The sequence below is a fragment of the Stegostoma tigrinum genome, chromosome 41 (genome assembly GCF_030684315.1).
Source record: "Stegostoma tigrinum isolate sSteTig4 chromosome 41, sSteTig4.hap1, whole genome shotgun sequence".
NCBI lineage: Eukaryota > Metazoa > Chordata > Chondrichthyes > Orectolobiformes > Stegostomatidae > Stegostoma > Stegostoma tigrinum.
This window is the reverse complement of record NC_081394.1, coordinates 2874132-2891593: the sequence shown is the minus strand read 5'-3', so window position 1 is coordinate 2891593 and position 17462 is coordinate 2874132. Positions and strand designations below refer to the sequence as shown.

At 43.5% G+C, this 17462-nt stretch overlaps 1 protein-coding gene across 1 annotated transcript; it reads left to right on the top strand.

Moving 5' to 3' along the window:
- Window positions 1–11773: 11773 nt before the first annotated feature.
- LOC132206679 (probable G-protein coupled receptor 139) lies at window positions 11774–17170 on the top strand. The gene is made up of 3 exons (XM_059641279.1): window positions 11774–11801; window positions 14442–14468; window positions 16260–17170. Exons 1-3 carry the CDS (start codon window positions 11774–11776, stop codon window positions 17168–17170), a joined length of 966 nt encoding a protein of 321 aa, XP_059497262.1.
- Window positions 17171–17462: the final 292 nt, after the last annotated feature.

Below are 17462 nucleotides of genomic sequence, written 5' to 3'. Positions count from 1 at the left end.
GACAGGTATTTTGGCAGAAACTCAACAGGTGAAACCAGGGTGAACTTTCTGGATTTGTAAAGTAATATCCAACAATTCTGAACATCTCAAAGTGCTTCAAAATCCAACAAAATACATTGTGTAATGTTGCCACTGCTTGATGCATGAGAAAGTAGTCAATTTCGGGCTGAATGGCCTACTCTGGCACCTATTGTCTATTGTCTATAACATGAGAATGACTGAATAATCATGTGGCGATAATTGCAAGGCATGCACAATACCAAGACTAAATTTTGCCATGAGATTATAGATGCCAAAACAGGAAGTCCTTCCTTTGGTTTTTCATTTCATCTGGATTACAATCGGTCTAACAATATTGCAACTTATTGATATTACACTGGATTTACAGAATTAATATTCATGCCTGAATCCTGAACTTGGACAACAATCTAGAAACTTTTGATTCAGAGGCTACAGCAAAACACCTGAAGGCAAAGCTACAGATTAAATCTTATTCTTTGGACTTGGGTTGAGCTGGCTGTACCAGTACTTTTTCCCATCACTAACCTGTCCTTGAGAAAGTTGCGGTGAGCTGTCTTCATGAACTGCGGTAGTCCATGCGCTATGGGTAGCCTAATTCCGTGTTAGAAAACCCTGAATTCCAGGATTTTAATCCAGTGACACTGAAGGAATGATGATATATTTCCAAGTCAGGATGGGGAAGGGCTCAGAGGGGAACTTGCAGGGGGTGGCGTCCCATGTATCTGCTGCCCTTGTCCTTCTAGATGGAAGTGGTCATGGGTTTGGAAGATGCTGTCAAAGGAGATTTGGCAAATTGTTTGGGAAATAGAAATTGGTGGCTGTGGACAATCTGACTCGTTATTCTTGCTGCTTTAAGTGGACATCTATTGGAAACATGGGGCAAGATTCAATTGCTATACATCCCACTCACCATAGACAACGGGGTGAATGGGGGTAGAATAAATATCCACAGCAACAAGACTGTCTGAAAGAGATTGAGAACAGAAATTCGGACAATGTCCTTTCAGAGAATGCTACACCTCTTGGAATTCACACCCAAAGTAAAACGGGGCAAGTCACCATGGTTCTAATGGGCCGTAACCCAACTCTCTCACAAAAGAAAAGTAAGTGATAGTTTAACCCATGCCACAGGGTGATGGGAGATCTTGAGGAACAGAGGCTTACATAGCAATTTCAGCTGGTACAGGACATGAACACATGCTGTCATGTCACTCTACATTACAAGTCAGTCATCCAGCCAACTGAACTAACCAAGACCCAGGCACAGAATGCATCTGTGGAAGATAGCAGAGGGTGAATGGATATCAGAGCAGTATAAGTATGTGTTATGGGATAAGAATGACACTGTAATTGTTTGACTATAACTAACACTGACTCCATATCATAGCCCTCCTTGCCTCAATGACATTGGTCTAAAAGCGATGGAAATTAAAATGAAAACGAAATGCATGTTATCATCTCTGATGTTATTCTGCCTAAGGTTTGAGTGGAGGAGGCAAACATATCAACTCATCGAGCCATGTCTCATTTCTCTGGAGAATTGTTGGTGGGGATTGGAGCTGATTGACATTTATTGACAAGTGTTTGATGTCAGAGTCGATTTATCAAATGAAAGTCCTTTCGCGGAGGAAGCAAAGCCTCAAAGCAAAGAAATATGTTAGTTAATGATACATCCAGCAAGGAATTTAAGAGAACCACCCTTGTCTATAATGGATTTCCCTACCACAAGGGATTTTTGAGATAAATAGAAGAACTTTTGTCCAGGTTATGCTGCAAATACACCAAACTCTAGTTAGACTGCACTTTGAACATTGTGGCCAGGTCTGAGCATCACAGGCTCAAAAGGCTTTGGAGGAAGCCCAGTGTAGGTTTGTAAGAATGATATCTTGATTTTGGGCGTTAGTTTATGAGGACACATTATACACATTCTGTTTTCTCCAGAATTTACAAGGTTATGTGGAAATCTGATTGAAATGGTCAAGATATTAATAGGAAAACACATGGATGCCTTCAGTCCTCAGCACTGACTCATCGACAGTTCACGACTTCTTTAGTATTAATGCGCTCACAGTGCGGCACTCCTCAGTACTGACCCTCCAACAGCGCAGCATGCCCTGAGTACTCTCCAGTAGTGCAGGGCTCTCTCAGCACTGAACCCCCCCAACAGTGCCCACTCCCTCAGCCCTGACCCTCCAACAGTGCCCACTCCCTCAGCACTGACCCTCCGACAGTGCCCACTCCCTCAGCACTGACCCTCCGATAGTGCCCTTAGCACTGACCCTCCGTTAGTACAGGAATCCTTAATACAGATAGTCTAATCGTAACTCTCACCTTTGAAGGATGGATGGAAGGATAGATAGATAGATAGATGGATGGACAGATGGACGGACGGACGGACGGATGGACAGACAGACAGACAGATGGATGGTTGGCCAAATTTTGTATTCAGTCTCGGTCTGTCGATGCATGTAGTTTCGTGATCGCAGTTTCTGCTCAGAAGAGACTCACACAGCACTCTTTTACAAAACACTGTTTCTCCATCTCCCAGCCGGTGCCCCATATAACTGCGATGTCTCCTCATCGATACAGCCTCCAGGTAAATCATCAGCCAGAGATTGAATGTAATTGGCAGGACGTATTCTCTGTATTCGTCCCAGGGAGTAGCAGACAGCCTTTCAAATCTGTCTGGCTACTCAGATAGATTATAGGAGAATATGATCCATGCTCTAATTGTCCCAAACAATCTAACTCCCTCCAACAACAGATAGTCCTTGCTCATCTTATTGTGTGAATGTTCAGTTGGATTAAGTATCCAGTCATTTCATAGGTTTCAGAGAATCCTTCCAGTGTGGAAACAGGCCCTTCAGCCCAATAAATCCACTCAGACCTTCAGAGCATCCCACCCAGACTCGTCCTCTGATAACCCACCTAATCTACACATCCCTGAACACTACAGGCAATTTAACACGGCCAATCCACCTAACCTGCACATCTTTTGACTGTGGGAGGAAACTGGCGCACCCAAAAGAAACCCACAGAGACGCAGAGAGAATGTGCAAACTCAACCCAGACAGACACCCGAGGATGGGATCGAACCCAGGTCCCTGGTGTTGTGAGGCAGCAGTGCTAACCACAGAGCCACCATTTCGTAAACCTAAAGAATTTTCAAGCATTTAAAGAAATCATTGTCTCCTTGTTTTTAAAGTTTATGGATTTTTTTGGGCACCAAGACAACAGGAGAGCCCTAGAGAGAGGTGGAGATTGAAGGGATGGAAGGAGGAATCGTAGAATATGTAAAAGTGAGTAAATGTGACAGTCAGTAATGAAGGGAATAACAGGTTAGGAGAAATTTATTACTCATCATCCCTGACGATGTGCCACCAGACTGCATCCATCTTTCACCTTTCTGTCTGGAGAATTAAACCAAGCTAACGAAAGAACTTGCAGCTCTCCCTCACCTTCCCTCTGCCCTCCCTGAAAATCCCCTGTAGAAAGGGACAGGCAAGAGTCACTTTCTGAGGCACAGAAAAGAAAAACCCTCAAACCCACTACCAGTCCGATGACGTGGCTCAATTTTCCACACTCGCTCTTTCTCATGTTATGCATGACAATTGTACCTATGATAACTGTAGAACATTCGGCTCATTCTTCGGATGATCAATCATTTGTTTGAAAGGATTAGAGATCTCCACTCTGTCTGAATGATTGATATGTTTTATGATGTCAGCCCTTCAATGCACTTGGTTTACATTTTAAGCCTCCACACGCCAACCACATTCCCATTCTTGTTTCTCCCTTTTGCACACACATAATCACATCCTTATCTCCTCCCATCACGCATCTAGGCCCACAGTGCATGTTCTTGAAAGGTCAACGCAGTCTTCCTGACGATCAGTGCCAGACACAGCAATGCACTTAAAAAGATGAACTAAATTTGTCCTTTTACAACAGTACTTTGATGGGTTTAGATTAGATTAGGTTCCCTACAGTGTGGAAACAGGCCCTTCAGCCCAATACGTCCACACCGCCCCTAAGAGCATCCCACCCAGACCCATCCCCCTATAACCCACACAACCCTGAACACTACGGGCAATTTAGCATGGCCGGTCCATATAACCTGCACATCCTTGGACTGTGGGAAGAAACTGGAGCACCCGAAGGAAACCCACGCAGACACGGAGAGAATGTGCAAACTCCACACAGACAGTTCCCCCAGGCTGGGATCGAACCCAGTTCCCTAGCGCTGTGCTAACCACTGAGCCACCGTGCCACTGTGGTTCACAATGAACTGTCCCCCAGGGAAATTAGGAATGGGTAATAAATGCTGGTCCAGCTAAACTCAGTGATGCACCTTCAATTAGATTTCAAAAAAGTTGTGAATGAATGTAAAACAACAGATGGGGGGAACGAGGAAGGAATGAAAGTAAACAGAGAGATGTGAACGAGATGTGGATGTCTGAAGAGAGGAACAGCTTCAAATACGTGCCTAATATTGAAAGTATCAACTTAAAAAATTGACTTTATCCCGGGAGAACATTTTGAGCGTGCACAATTGTAGTTCACGTGAGGTTTGTGAATGGAATCAGGTAAAATGAAGGACGCAACAGCCACAACATGCGTTTTTCTTCATTCATTTTTATTTTCACATGAATAATCTCACAGACATGGACAGAATCACTTCCGTTATCTTGGAAAGGAGAGGATAGAAGGTGAGTGAAGCTTTCTAGTCCGACAGGAAACTAACCGTTCTCATACACTTCATCAAGACACATTTCAACACAGAGTCCAGCCGACCATCCACAGGGCCAAATATTAAAATACCATCCAAAGGCCATTGCATTTCACTGTAGGGTGTAGAAAGGGCAGCTTCCACATTGAAAAGCAGAGTGCATCAGAGAGACAGAAATAATCTAAGACCACAAAGGAAGAGAGATGTGCTCATGACTCAGTGCTTCTTCCATAGATTGACTGTAATTGTTAGGGTTGTTGGAGGGCTCTGTTTCTCAAGGCAAGGGGTAATGTGCTCATTTGGGATAGGGATGAGAGAACCAGTAACAGAGGAACAGCGAGGGAAAGGACCGATAGAAGTAATAAGCTCCCAGATTCAGCCAACAAGTTGTGTGGCTCAAGTGGACAGTTTCCTTCTTCATCCTGTCACATGGAAAATAAGAGGTCCATTCAGGAGAGTCCTGACAACTGGACAGAACACAGAAAGGTGCATAAACCATATGGGGTTATTTAATCTCAACCACTTTGCTTATTTTAATGCAGGAATTCGTTCACTGATGAGAGTGAAGGGATATTTCAGGGCCCTCGTCAGCTCCTCTCTGAATTTACTCTGGGTCAGAGCATAAAGGGTTGTGTTTGTACAGGAGCTCAGGTAGAAGAGCACAGTCCCAGAGACGTCAGCGATCATAACAGTATGATCATAACTCGTGTAAAAATGGTCGTTGGTTATCTCCATCAGTAAGAAAACACTGATCTTGGGCATCCACAACAATATAAAGCTGCCCAAGACAACAAATAGCAGAATGATAGACTTCCGACTGTTGGCCATTTCTGCATCTCCTCTCTGGTCCCTGTTACTGCGAGCTCGGAGACCCCTACGCGCCCGATTCGCCAACACAATGTGCCTGACGGTCAGAGCATTGAACAGCAGGATCAGGAGGTAGGAGTTCAATGGGTTTAGCAGGTGGCGGACCCAGAAAAATGCCACCCACCCTGGCAAGGTGAAAAACTCTAGTTTGAGATCACAACCCCAGGGTACACCATACCATGTTCCAACAGATTGGTATCTGAAGAGAAATGGAATGTTTCTCAAAATGCTCACAAAGCAAACAATGCATACAGCTGAGGCTGCTGTTTTCTCTGTGCAATATCTTGCTCTCAGACTGTGGCAACAAATGGCTACATATCGGTCGATGGTGAAAGCGATGGTCAGCCAGACCGAGCAATCTTTAGTGGCATAGCCCATGGCGATGTTTATACGACACACAGCGGTGTAAAACAGGAAAGAAACTGGGAAATATTTGAAAGCCAGTGTTATGAGTATGATGTTGTAGACAATGACCAGCAGGTCAGCTGTCGCCATGGAAATCAGATATATAGAACTGCCCTTGGAGATGCCACACTTTCCACGAGAGAGAATCACAATCGCCAACAGATTTGCTGGAAGAAACAGTGAGAAGTTATTCAGTTTGTGGGATCATAAACATTCACTGCCACAGCGGGCACCAATATCAAAAACAGGGACATGGTGAGAACAGCAATTATATTAAAGATCACAAATGTATGACCGCCAGGTGCCGCATAGAACATTATATTCTAAACTGTAACTTTTTTTGTAAAAAAAAACACATTATAATCAAGGAAATGCAGAACCAACAGTGGCCAAGTTCCCTTAAGCAACAATCCGACTGATTCCAGGTACTTTTGGCTGTCTTTATGTGGAATGTTGATTGAAGTAGGAAAATTGTTAAAGAAACCATGGATCACAGAGACCTTTAATATCCAATAATTCAGGCAGAGATGGTGCTGGTTTGATATCGCGTCTGGAATCAGCATCTCAGGCTGCCCAGTAATGAGCAGTACTGCACTGTAGGATAAGGTTTGAATACATTGCAATTCTGGAGTTCATCTTCAACACAGAATCTCGGGATTCCACCTTTCCCACCCGGATAAACAAAGCATCTGAGGAAAGAGAGAAACTAACGGGAAGCATAAACCCACAATATACAGGTTGGGGAGCCAGTCACAAGGTGAACAAAACTGCTTCATTTCACGTTATCACACAGAACTCCCCCTTGTATAACAAGGTAAATGTGCACAGTATGAGTGACCATAGGCGTCAGTCAATATACCCATGACTGAGAACAGAAAAAAAGTGAAATAACCTCTTCAAAAACCCTGAGAGATGTTGGAATTCACATCCAGATTAAATGACTAAGATTACGGTTACACTTACGATTTAAATTAGACAAGAAAAAATTGCTGATAGATACTGGAGCATTACACCGAAATATAATCAGATCTTTATCTTTGAGTACAGCATAAGTATGAACATGGTGTGTCCATGATGAAAAACATCTCATCGGCCTCTCTGTATTACACAAAATTATTCAAAATAGCATTGACAATACAAAGGAAACTAAAATAGAGCCCTCATATAAATCTTCATTCCGGTTGAGCAGTGTTCTTAAAATAATTATTCTACAAAACTGAAATCTGAATTTTCAACCTACGAGTTTTGTCAATGTTCAATGGTTCAGTTTGGAGAGTCTGCTAACCATGAGTGCCCTTGGTTGAAGAGAGAGTGACTAGCAGCTACAAGAAAGAAGCTACTTGGAAGAATGAGAAGTGATCTCATTAAAAAATAATGTGGATTCTTAAGGAGGCCAACAGGCTAAATGCTGAGAGGATATTTCCTGCCATGGGAGAGCCGAGAACCAGAGGATATAGTCTCAGAGTAAAATGGTGAAAATTTAATGCTGACGTGAGGAGGAATTCCTTCTCTCAGTCTTCTGAACTTTTTTCCATTGGCAGCTACAAGGGATAATGGTCCTTGTGTATATTTGACGCTACGCTAATAGATTATCAATCACTCAGGGTGACAAGCGTTATGGAGAAAGAGAATGCGTGAGAAGTGTTGGATCGCCCATGATCTGGTGGAGCAGGCACAAGGGGAAATTTCTTCTGGTTTTAGGGTTTTTCAGTCCGTACTCCCTAACCCAACAAAACCCACACCCCTAGCACACCCATCACACCCAACACCTTCTGTTTCAAGGGCAGTGCGCAATGTCCTTTATCTCTCCACACAACTGAACATTCTCATTCCTGGCAACATTACTATCGAACAGCACTGCAGCTTCCTGAAGGTCTCTCCTTCATTCAGTCCACCCACATCTCGGTTCCAATGTAATCCATCAAATATCTCACCTTAAGCAGAACTATAAACCTTACATAGAGTAACAGTGTAGACCCCCTCACCTGGAAGACAGACAATTGCAAAGAAATGAAAGAAAATCAATAAGATCTGGAGAATTATTGGTCCTTGCAATGTTAGAGTTGGGTGATCTCATTCATTAACTCGAGCACAGGGCTTGGAGTCTGGACTGAGCTCCTCAGATAACAATCAGCACTTACTTATACACAATTGTACATTCCTTGTGTGACGCCTTGGTGTTAGTTTCCAGTCTGTTAAACACTCACTTTAAAACCATCCACATCACATTGTGCAGTCCCACAGCACTGGCATATTCCACGTGGAGATGCAAAAGGATTGCAAACAGCACTCCCCAAAGATTTTCCTCAAAAAATAAATGTGTTTGCTTTCCAAACCCTGTTTTGATGGCATTTCTTTTCTCTTCATTTTTTCCTACAATCATCTGCCTCATTTCAATTTTACTTCACATGTCAGTCATTTAATAAGTTATTGTGCAAGGATGGTTTGAATTTTTGAATTTACCGATAGACTGCTGTCCTTGATCTTCTCGAGAGGAAGTTTTCTCACTATGGTTTGGGTATTAAATGGCACTGGCAGTTGAAATGGCCTTAAAATAACTGGGAAACAATTTATTTTTCCAACAGATGGTAAAGTTCACATGGAATTCTTTTGTAATGAATAGCAAATTGTTACAAACTTCCACAGAATAAAACAATAAGCAATAACACGAATTCCAACTGAGCCCATTGCTGTTCCATCAATTAGAGTCCAACTCAAACCATCTCCATCCAACTGACTCCACTGGAAGTCAAATGAGCTCAGCTCATGGAGCTTTCATGTTTCTAAACTTACTCTGTTCGAGTTCAACACAACACCCAGGTGAAATAATTTCAGTTCCAGAGGATTCCAATATCATGTCACATTTAGCAATGGGGGAGAGGGGGGCAATGTATTATCGCTAGGCTGTTAACCCAGAGACCCAGGTAATGTCTGGGTGGGATGCTCCAAGGGGCGGTGTGGGCTTGTTGGGCCAAAGGGCCTGTTTCCATACTGTAGGGAATCTAATCACATAGCTGTGAGTCTGGAGTCATATATATGGTCAGGTGAGGTTGGAATTTCCTTTCCCTGAAGGGTATGAGTGAACCAGATGGGTTTTTAACGACCAGCAATCAATGGCTGTTTTGTCTTCATCTTGATCTGTTAATTCCAGAGTTTTATTGAAGGCAAATCTCCACGTTAGGATTTGGACTCAGGTTCACATTATTTGAGTCATTGGATGACCAACCCAATGTTAATTCCACCTTTTCCTAACTTCCCCTCTGTTCTACCCTCTTTATCTCTGGTGAACACTCTAAGTCTCTCTTAGTTGTCTTCTCTCCGTGCCTAAAGACAATAGTCAATTAAAGTATGATGTAGGGGTGCCAGTAATGGACGGGGTGGGTAAAGCCAGAAGTCACATGACGCGAGACTGTAGCCCAACAGGTTTATTTGAAGTGACACACTTTTAGAGGGCTACTCCTCTGTCAAGTGAAGACACATAGGAAGAAATTCACAAATAGCTTTTTCCCTCCTGTTATCAGAGATTTGAAACATCCTCTCAAGTTGACCTCTCTCTCTGCACCTTCTCTGTGACTGTAATGCTGCATTCAGTTCTCTGTTCTGCTGCCCTGATGCACTGTGCGTGGTGCAATCTGCCTGAAGAGCGTGCAAAACAGCACTTTTCACTGTATCTTGATTCATGTGACGGCAATTAATCAATTAATCGATTCCAAAATATCACCTCAGTTTAACTGAGTCAGAAGTCACCCGATTACGGCTGTAGCTCAACAGATTAATTTGGCAGAGACTTGCTATCCCCCCTGTCAATTCACATTATTTGTATTTATCTTTTGACACTCTCAATTACCTGAAATTATCTTTCCATGTGTATAAATTCTGCGCATGTGTGCTTCCCTCCACTTCACCTGATTAAGGAGCAGCGCTCCAAAAACCTGTGATTTCAAATAAACCCAACCTGATGTCGTGTGAGTTCTAGCTCAACTTGATTTATTGCTGTCACATGGGCAAAGATACAGCTGTTTTGCAAGGTCAACAATCAGATTGTACCACACAGTGCATCAGGGCAGCAGAACAGAGTGCAGAATACAGGGAGAGAGGGAGAGAGAGAGAGAGAGAGAGAGAGAGAGAGAGAGAGAGAGAGGTCAACATTAACGTTTGAGAGGTCCATTCAAAACTGTGATAACAGGAGGGCAAAAGCTATTTGTGAATCTGTTCCTATGTGTGTTCAAACTTTTATCTCTTCGGCCCATTGGAAGAGAGTATCAACAGGGGAGGAGTTGTCTCTGATAATGTTCGCAGTTTTCCCAAGGCAGCAGAAAGTTATCGATGGAATCAATGGAAGGAAGGCTGGCCAGTGTGATGGACGGAGTTGTATTCACAACCCTGTGAAGTTTCTTGCGGTCTCGGGAAGAGCAGTTGTCTTATCCACAATGATGCATTCCGATAGGATGCTTTTAATGGTGTATCTATAAAAATTGGTGACAGTCCTCGTGGACATGCCAAATTTCCTTAACTCCATAAGAAAGGAGAGGTGTTACTGTGCTTTCTTGACTGTCACGTTGACATGAATGGACAGGTTGCTGGTTATCATATCCTAGGAATGTTAATGTTGTTGGATATCCCCACCTCAGTTCCGTTGATGCAGATAGGGGTGAGTCTTCCACTCTGCTTCCTGATGTTAATGTAAATTGGTCGGCTGGAGTCAATGTGAGCCATGACTAACTTCTGAGAGCATTTCATGGAGCTCAGAGCCAGGAGGCTGTGGTCAAGAAGGCACACTGCCTGGTTTTTCTTCAAAACTGTGATGATGGTGGTCTTCTTGAAGTAGATGGGGTCTTCAGATCACAGTAAGGAGAGGTTGAAGATCCCTGTAAATACTCCCGCCAGCAGATCGGCACAGGATCTGAATGCACGGCCGGGGATTCCATGGCTTCACTCTCAGTTTGACCAATGTAGTGTCTTGTGGTGGTGCCGGTGAGTACAGGTGCTGTTGGGGAAGGTGAGATCACTTCATTGACCTTCTGTTCACAGCGAGCATAGAATACATTGAGATTGTCGGTCTGGAAGGTACTGTTTCTCGCAATTCTTTTCAAATTCACTCTGTAAACCTTGCCACAACTGAAATGGGTGACTGTCTAGTTGTCTGGGTCTCAAGCTTAGTTTGGTATTAGTTCCTGGTGTCTCTGAAGGCCTTATGAAGGGTCTAGGTCAGGGCTAGCCCACCTGTCGGCTTCAGACCTGGGTTTCAGTAGCATGTGGATTTCCCAGTTCATCTGCTGTTTCCGCCTGGGGAACATTCAGTTTAATATCACTGGCACGCATCTTCGACACACTTGCTGATGAGATCAGTACCTCTTTCAGTTGGTCATTGAGTTCTTGAATATAGACCAGTCCACTGTCTCTAAGCAGTCCCATAGAAATCTTCCCAATGTCTCAGACCAACTCTGTGCAACTTTCTGTGCACTTCAGTTTCTGTGTGTAAGCTGACACGAGGACAACGAGGTGTTGCAATCTGATTTTCCAAAATGCTGATGGGTCATAAAACAGTTGGCATCTTTGATGGTTATGTGGCAATACCAATGATGTTTGGGCCTCGGTTGGGACAGGGGATGTGCTGATGGTATTTTGGCAGGTTGGCCCTGGTTTGAAGCCACTGACAACGCTGATCAAAGACTCAGGGTATTCTGTCTCAAGCATGTTTGCAATGTTGTATACTTCATTGACAGCACTCTTTGCTTGCATGTGGAGTGCATGGTAGACCGCTGCCAGGATATCGGAGGTGAGAATGTGTGGCCGGTAATAGTGACTGCACTTTACTGTGAGACATTCTCAGCCCTGGGAGCAGTAACGCCCCAGTAACGCAAAGTCCGAGCAAGAGGGGGTGTTGATCAGGAGGCAGATCCTATCAGCCCCTCTGCCTTGCCCAAGGGGCTGTGAAATCCATTTGGTGAACTCAGAAAATCTTAGGCCGTAAGGCAGAGACAGGTGTAGTCGGAGTGAACCATTTCTGTGTAAAACAGAGCAGACGCCAAACCTTCAATCCCATTTGGAAAGTGAGGCAAGTTTTTGTTACCAAAGGCTTGGACATTTACCAACATTTTGCTGGGGAGGGGGGACTCGAAACCCTGATGTTTCGGTCTGACCTGAAGCCCAGGACATCTCATACGTTTCCTGGGTTGATAGCTGCTCCTACTTGATCCTGTGCATCAGTGACGAAAGTTCATTGTTCTAAGAGGTAAGTGTGTGCTCCCACTGGATCCTGGGCAGAAGTCCAAGTCTTGAGCCTTGCGTTTTGTAGCCGCTTCTTCTCAATGGACTCCTCAATGCTGCCAACTGTTTTATGACCCATCAGCATTTTGGAAAATCAGATTGCAACACCTCGTTGTCCTCGTGTCAGCTTACACACAGAAACTGAAGTGCACAGAAAGTTGCACAGAGTTGGTCTGAGACATTGGGAAGATTTCTATGGGACTGCTTAGAGACAGTGGACTGGTCTATATTCAAGAACTCAATGACCAACTGAAAGAGGTACTGATCTCATCAGCAAGTGTGTCGAAGATGCGTGCCAATGATATTAAACTGAATGTTCCCCAGGCGGAAACAGCAGATGAACTGGGAAATCCACATGCTACTGAAACCCAGGTCTGAAGCCGACAGGTGGGATAGCCCTGACCTAGACCCTTCATAAGGCCTTCAGAGACACCAGGAACTAATACCAAACTAAGCTTGAGACCCAGACAACTAGACAGTCACCCATTTCAGTTGTGGCAAGGTTTACAGAGTGAATTTGAAAAGAATTGCAAGAAACAGTACCTTCCAGACTGACAATCTCAAAGTATTCTATGCTCGCTGTGAACAGAAGGTCAATGAAGTGATCTCACCTTCCCCAACAGCACCTGTACTCACCGGCACTGCCACAAGACACTACATTGGGGGGGCCAGGCCATGTTCCTAGGCTGGTTGGCCCGTGGATCTTAGTTTTGGGAGGACCAGCATGAAATGATTCATCAGAAAGTTGAGACAAGCCCTTTGGCCCAACAGGTCCATGCTGACCTTCAGAGCATCCCACCCATATCCATTCCCCTCATCTAAACATCGCTGGACACAAGGGGCAATTTCCCACGGCTAATCCACCTCTCATGCACATCTTTAGGCTGTTGGAGGAACACCACGCAGACATGGGGAGAATGTAAAAACTCTACACAGACAGTTGCCTGAATGTGGAATCACTTGTGGAGTCTTGCCCATCCTTAATTGCCCAGATCACAGTTTAGAGCCAACCACATTGCTCTGGGTGTGGAGTCACACATAGGCCCAGACCAGGTAAGGATCCTTCCCTGAAGGATATTACTGAGCGAGAAGGGTTTTTCCAAAAATGGATTCACAGGAATTTTTAGATTCTTAATTCCAGATATTTTTATTGAATACAAATTCCACCATCTGCTGTGGCGGGTTTCGAACCTAGGTCCCAAGAACATTACCTGGGTCTCTGGGTTAACAGCCTAGCGATAATACATTGCCCCCTCTCCCCCATTGCTAAATGTGACATGATATTGGAATCCTCTGGAACTGAAATTATTTCACCTGGGTGTTGTGTTGAACTCGAACAGAGTAAGTTTAGAAACATGAAAGCTCCATGAGCTGAGCTCATTTGACTTCCAGTGGAGTCAGTTGGATGGAGATGGTTTGAGTTGGACTCTAATTGATGGAACAGCAATGGGCTCAGTTGGAATTCGTGTTATTGCTTATTGTTTTATTCTGTGGAAGTTTGTAACAATTTGCTATTCATTACAAAAGAATTCCATGTAAACTTTATCATCTGTTGGAAAAATAAATTGTTTCCCAGTTATTTTAAGGCCATTTCAACTGCCAGTGCCATTTAATACCCAAACCATAGTGAGAAAACGTCCTCTCGACAAGATCAAGGACAGCAGTCTATCGGTAAATTCAAAAATTCAAACCATCCTTGCACAATAACTTATTAAATGACTGACATGTGAAGTAAAATTGAAATGAGGCAGATGATTGTAGGAAAAAATGAAGAGAAAAGAAATGCCATCAAAACAGGGTTTGGAAAGCAAACACATTTATTTTTTGAGGAAAATCTTTGGGGAGTGCTGTTTGCAATCCTTTTGCATCTCCACGTGGAATATGCCAGTGCTGTGGGACTGCACAATGAGATGTGGATGGTTTTAAAGTGAGTGTTTAACAGACTGGAAACTAACACCAAGGCGTCACACAAGGAATGTACAATTGTGTATAAGTAAGTGCTGATTGTTATTTGAGGAGCTCAGTCCAGACTCCAAGCCCTGTGCTCGAGTTAATGAATGAGATCACCCAACTCTAACAATGCAAGGACCAATAATTCTCCAGATCTTATTGATTTTCTTTCATTTCTTTGCAATTGTCTGTCTTCCAGGTGAGGGGGTCTACACTGTTACTCTATGTAAGGTTTATAGTTCTGCTTAAGGTGAGATATTTGATGGATTACATTGGAACCGAGATGTGGGTGGACTGAATGAAGGAGAGACCTTCAGGAAGCTGCAGTGCTGTTCGATAGTAATGTTGCCAGGAATGAGAATGTTCAGTTGTGTGGAGAGATAAAGGACATTGCGCACTGCCCTTGAAACAGAAGGTGTTGGGTGTGATGGGTGTGCTAAGGGTGTGGGTTTTGTTGGGTTAGGGAGTACGGACTGAAAAACCCTAAAACCAGAAGAAATTTCCCCTTGTGCCTGCTCCACCAGATCATGGGCGATCCAACACTTCTCACGCATTCTCTTTCTCCATAACCCTTGTCACCCTGAGTGATTGATAATCTATTAGCGTAGCGTCAAATATACACAAGGACCATTATCCCTTGTAGCTGCCAATGGAAAAAAGTTCAGAAGACTGAGAGAAGAAATTCCTCCTTACGTCAGCATTAAATTTTCACCATTTTACACTGAGACTATGTCCTCTGGTTCTCGGCTCTCCCATGGCAGGAAATATCCTCTCAGCGTTTAGCCTGTTGGCCTCCTTAAGAATCCACATTTTTTTTTAATGAGATCACTTCTCATTCTTCCAAGTAGCTTCTATCTTGTAGCTGCTAGTCACTCTCTCTTCAACCAAGGGCACTCATGGTTAGCAGACTCTCCAAACTGAACCATTGAACATTGACAAAACTCGTAGGTTGAAAATTCAGATTTCAGTTTTGTAGAATAATTATTTTAAGAACACTGCTCAACCGGAATGAAGATTTATATGAGGGCTCTATTTTAGTTTCCTTTGTATTGTCAATGCTATTTTGAATAATTTTGTGTAATACAGAGAGGCCGATGAGATGTTTTTCATCATGGACACACCATGTTCATACTTATGCTGTACGCAAAGATAAAGATCTGATTATATTTCGGTGTAATGCTCCAGTATCTATCAGCAATTTTTTCTTGTCTAATTTAAATCGTAAGTGTAACCGTAATCTTAGTCATTTAATCTGGATGTGAATTCCAACATCTCTCAGGGTTTTTGAAGAGGTTATTTCACTTTTTTTCTGTTCTCAGTCATGGGTATATTGACTGACGCCTATGGTCACTCATACTGTGCACATTTACCTTGTTATACAAGGGGGAGTTCTGTGTGATAACGTGAAATGAAGCAGTTTTGTTCACCTTGTGACTGGCTCCCCAACCTGTATATTGTGGGTTTATGCTTCCCGTTAGTTTCTCTCTTTCCTCAGATGCTTTGTTTATCCGGGTGGGAAAGGTGGAATCCCGAGATTCTGTGTTGAAGATGAACTCCAGAATTGCAATGTATTCAAACCTTATCCTACAGTGCAGTACTGCTCATTACTGGGCAGCCTGAGATGCTGATTCCAGACGCGATATCAAACCAGCACCATCTCTGCCTGAATTATTGGATATTAAAGGTCTCTGTGATCCATGGTTTCTTTAACAATTTTCCTACTTCAATCAACATTCCACATAAAGACAGCCAAAAGTACCTGGAATCAGTCGGATTGTTGCTTAAGGGAACTTGGCCACTGTTGGTTCTGCATTTCCTTGATTATAATGTGTTTTTTTTTACAAAAAAAGTTACAGTTTAGAATATAATGTTCTATGCGGCACCTGGCGGTCATACATTTGTGATCTTTAATATAATTGCTGTTCTCACCATGTCCCTGTTTTTGATATTGGTGCCCGCTGTGGCAGTGAATGTTTATGATCCCACAAACTGAATAACTTCTCACTGTTTCTTCCAGCAAATCTGTTGGCGATTGTGATTCTCTCTCGTGGAAAGTGTGGCATCTGCAAGGGCAGTTCTATATATCTGATTTCCATGGCGACAGCTGACCTGCTGGTCATTGTCTACAACATCATACTCATAACACTGGCTTTCAAATATTTCCCAGTTTCTTTCCTGTTTTACACCGCTGTGTGTCGTATAAACATCGCCATGGGCTATGCCACTAAAGATTGCTCGGTCTGGCTGACCATCGCTTTCACCATCGACCGATATGTAGCCATTTGTTGCCACAGTCTGAGAGCAAGATATTGCACAGAGAAAACAGCAGCCTCAGCTGTATGCATTGTTTGCTTTGTGAGCATTTTGAGAAACATTCCATTTCTCTTCAGATACCAATCTGTTGGAACATGGTATGGTGTACCCTGGGGTTGTGATCTCAAACTAGAGTTTTTCACCTTGCCAGGGTGGGTGGCATTTTTCTGGATCCACCACCTGCTAAACCCATTGATCCCCTACCTCCTGATCCTGCTGTTCAATGCTCTGACTGTCAGGCACATTGTGTTGGCAAATCGGGCGCGTAGGGGTCTCCGAGCTCGCAGTAACAGGGACCAGAGAGGAGATGCAGAAATGGTCAACAGGCGGAAGTCTATCATTTTGCTATTTGTTGTCTCAGGCAGTTTTATATTGTTGTGGATGACCAAGATCAGTGTTTTCTTACTGATGGAGATAACCAACGACCATTTTTACCTGAATTATGATCATCCAGTTGCCATCGCTGATATATCCGGGACTGTGCTCTTCTACCTGAGCTCCTGTACAAACACAACCCTTTATGCTCTGACCCAGAGTAAATTCAGAGAGGAGCTGACGAGGGCCCTGAAATATCCCTTCACTCTCATCAGTGAACGAATTCCTGCATTAAAATAAGCAAAGTGGTTGAGATTAAATAACCCCATATGGATTATGCACCTTTCTGTGTTCTGTCCAGTTGTCAGGACTCTCCTGAATGGACCTCTTATTTTCCATGTGACAGGATGAAGAAGGAAACTGTCCACTTGAGCCACACGACTTGTTGGCTGAATCTGGGAGCTTATTACTTCTATCGGTCCTTTCCCTCGCTGTTCCTTTGTTACTGGTTCTCTCCTCCCTATCCCAAATGAGCATGTTACCCCTTGCCTTGAGAAACAGAGCCCTCCAACAACCCTAACAATTACAGTCA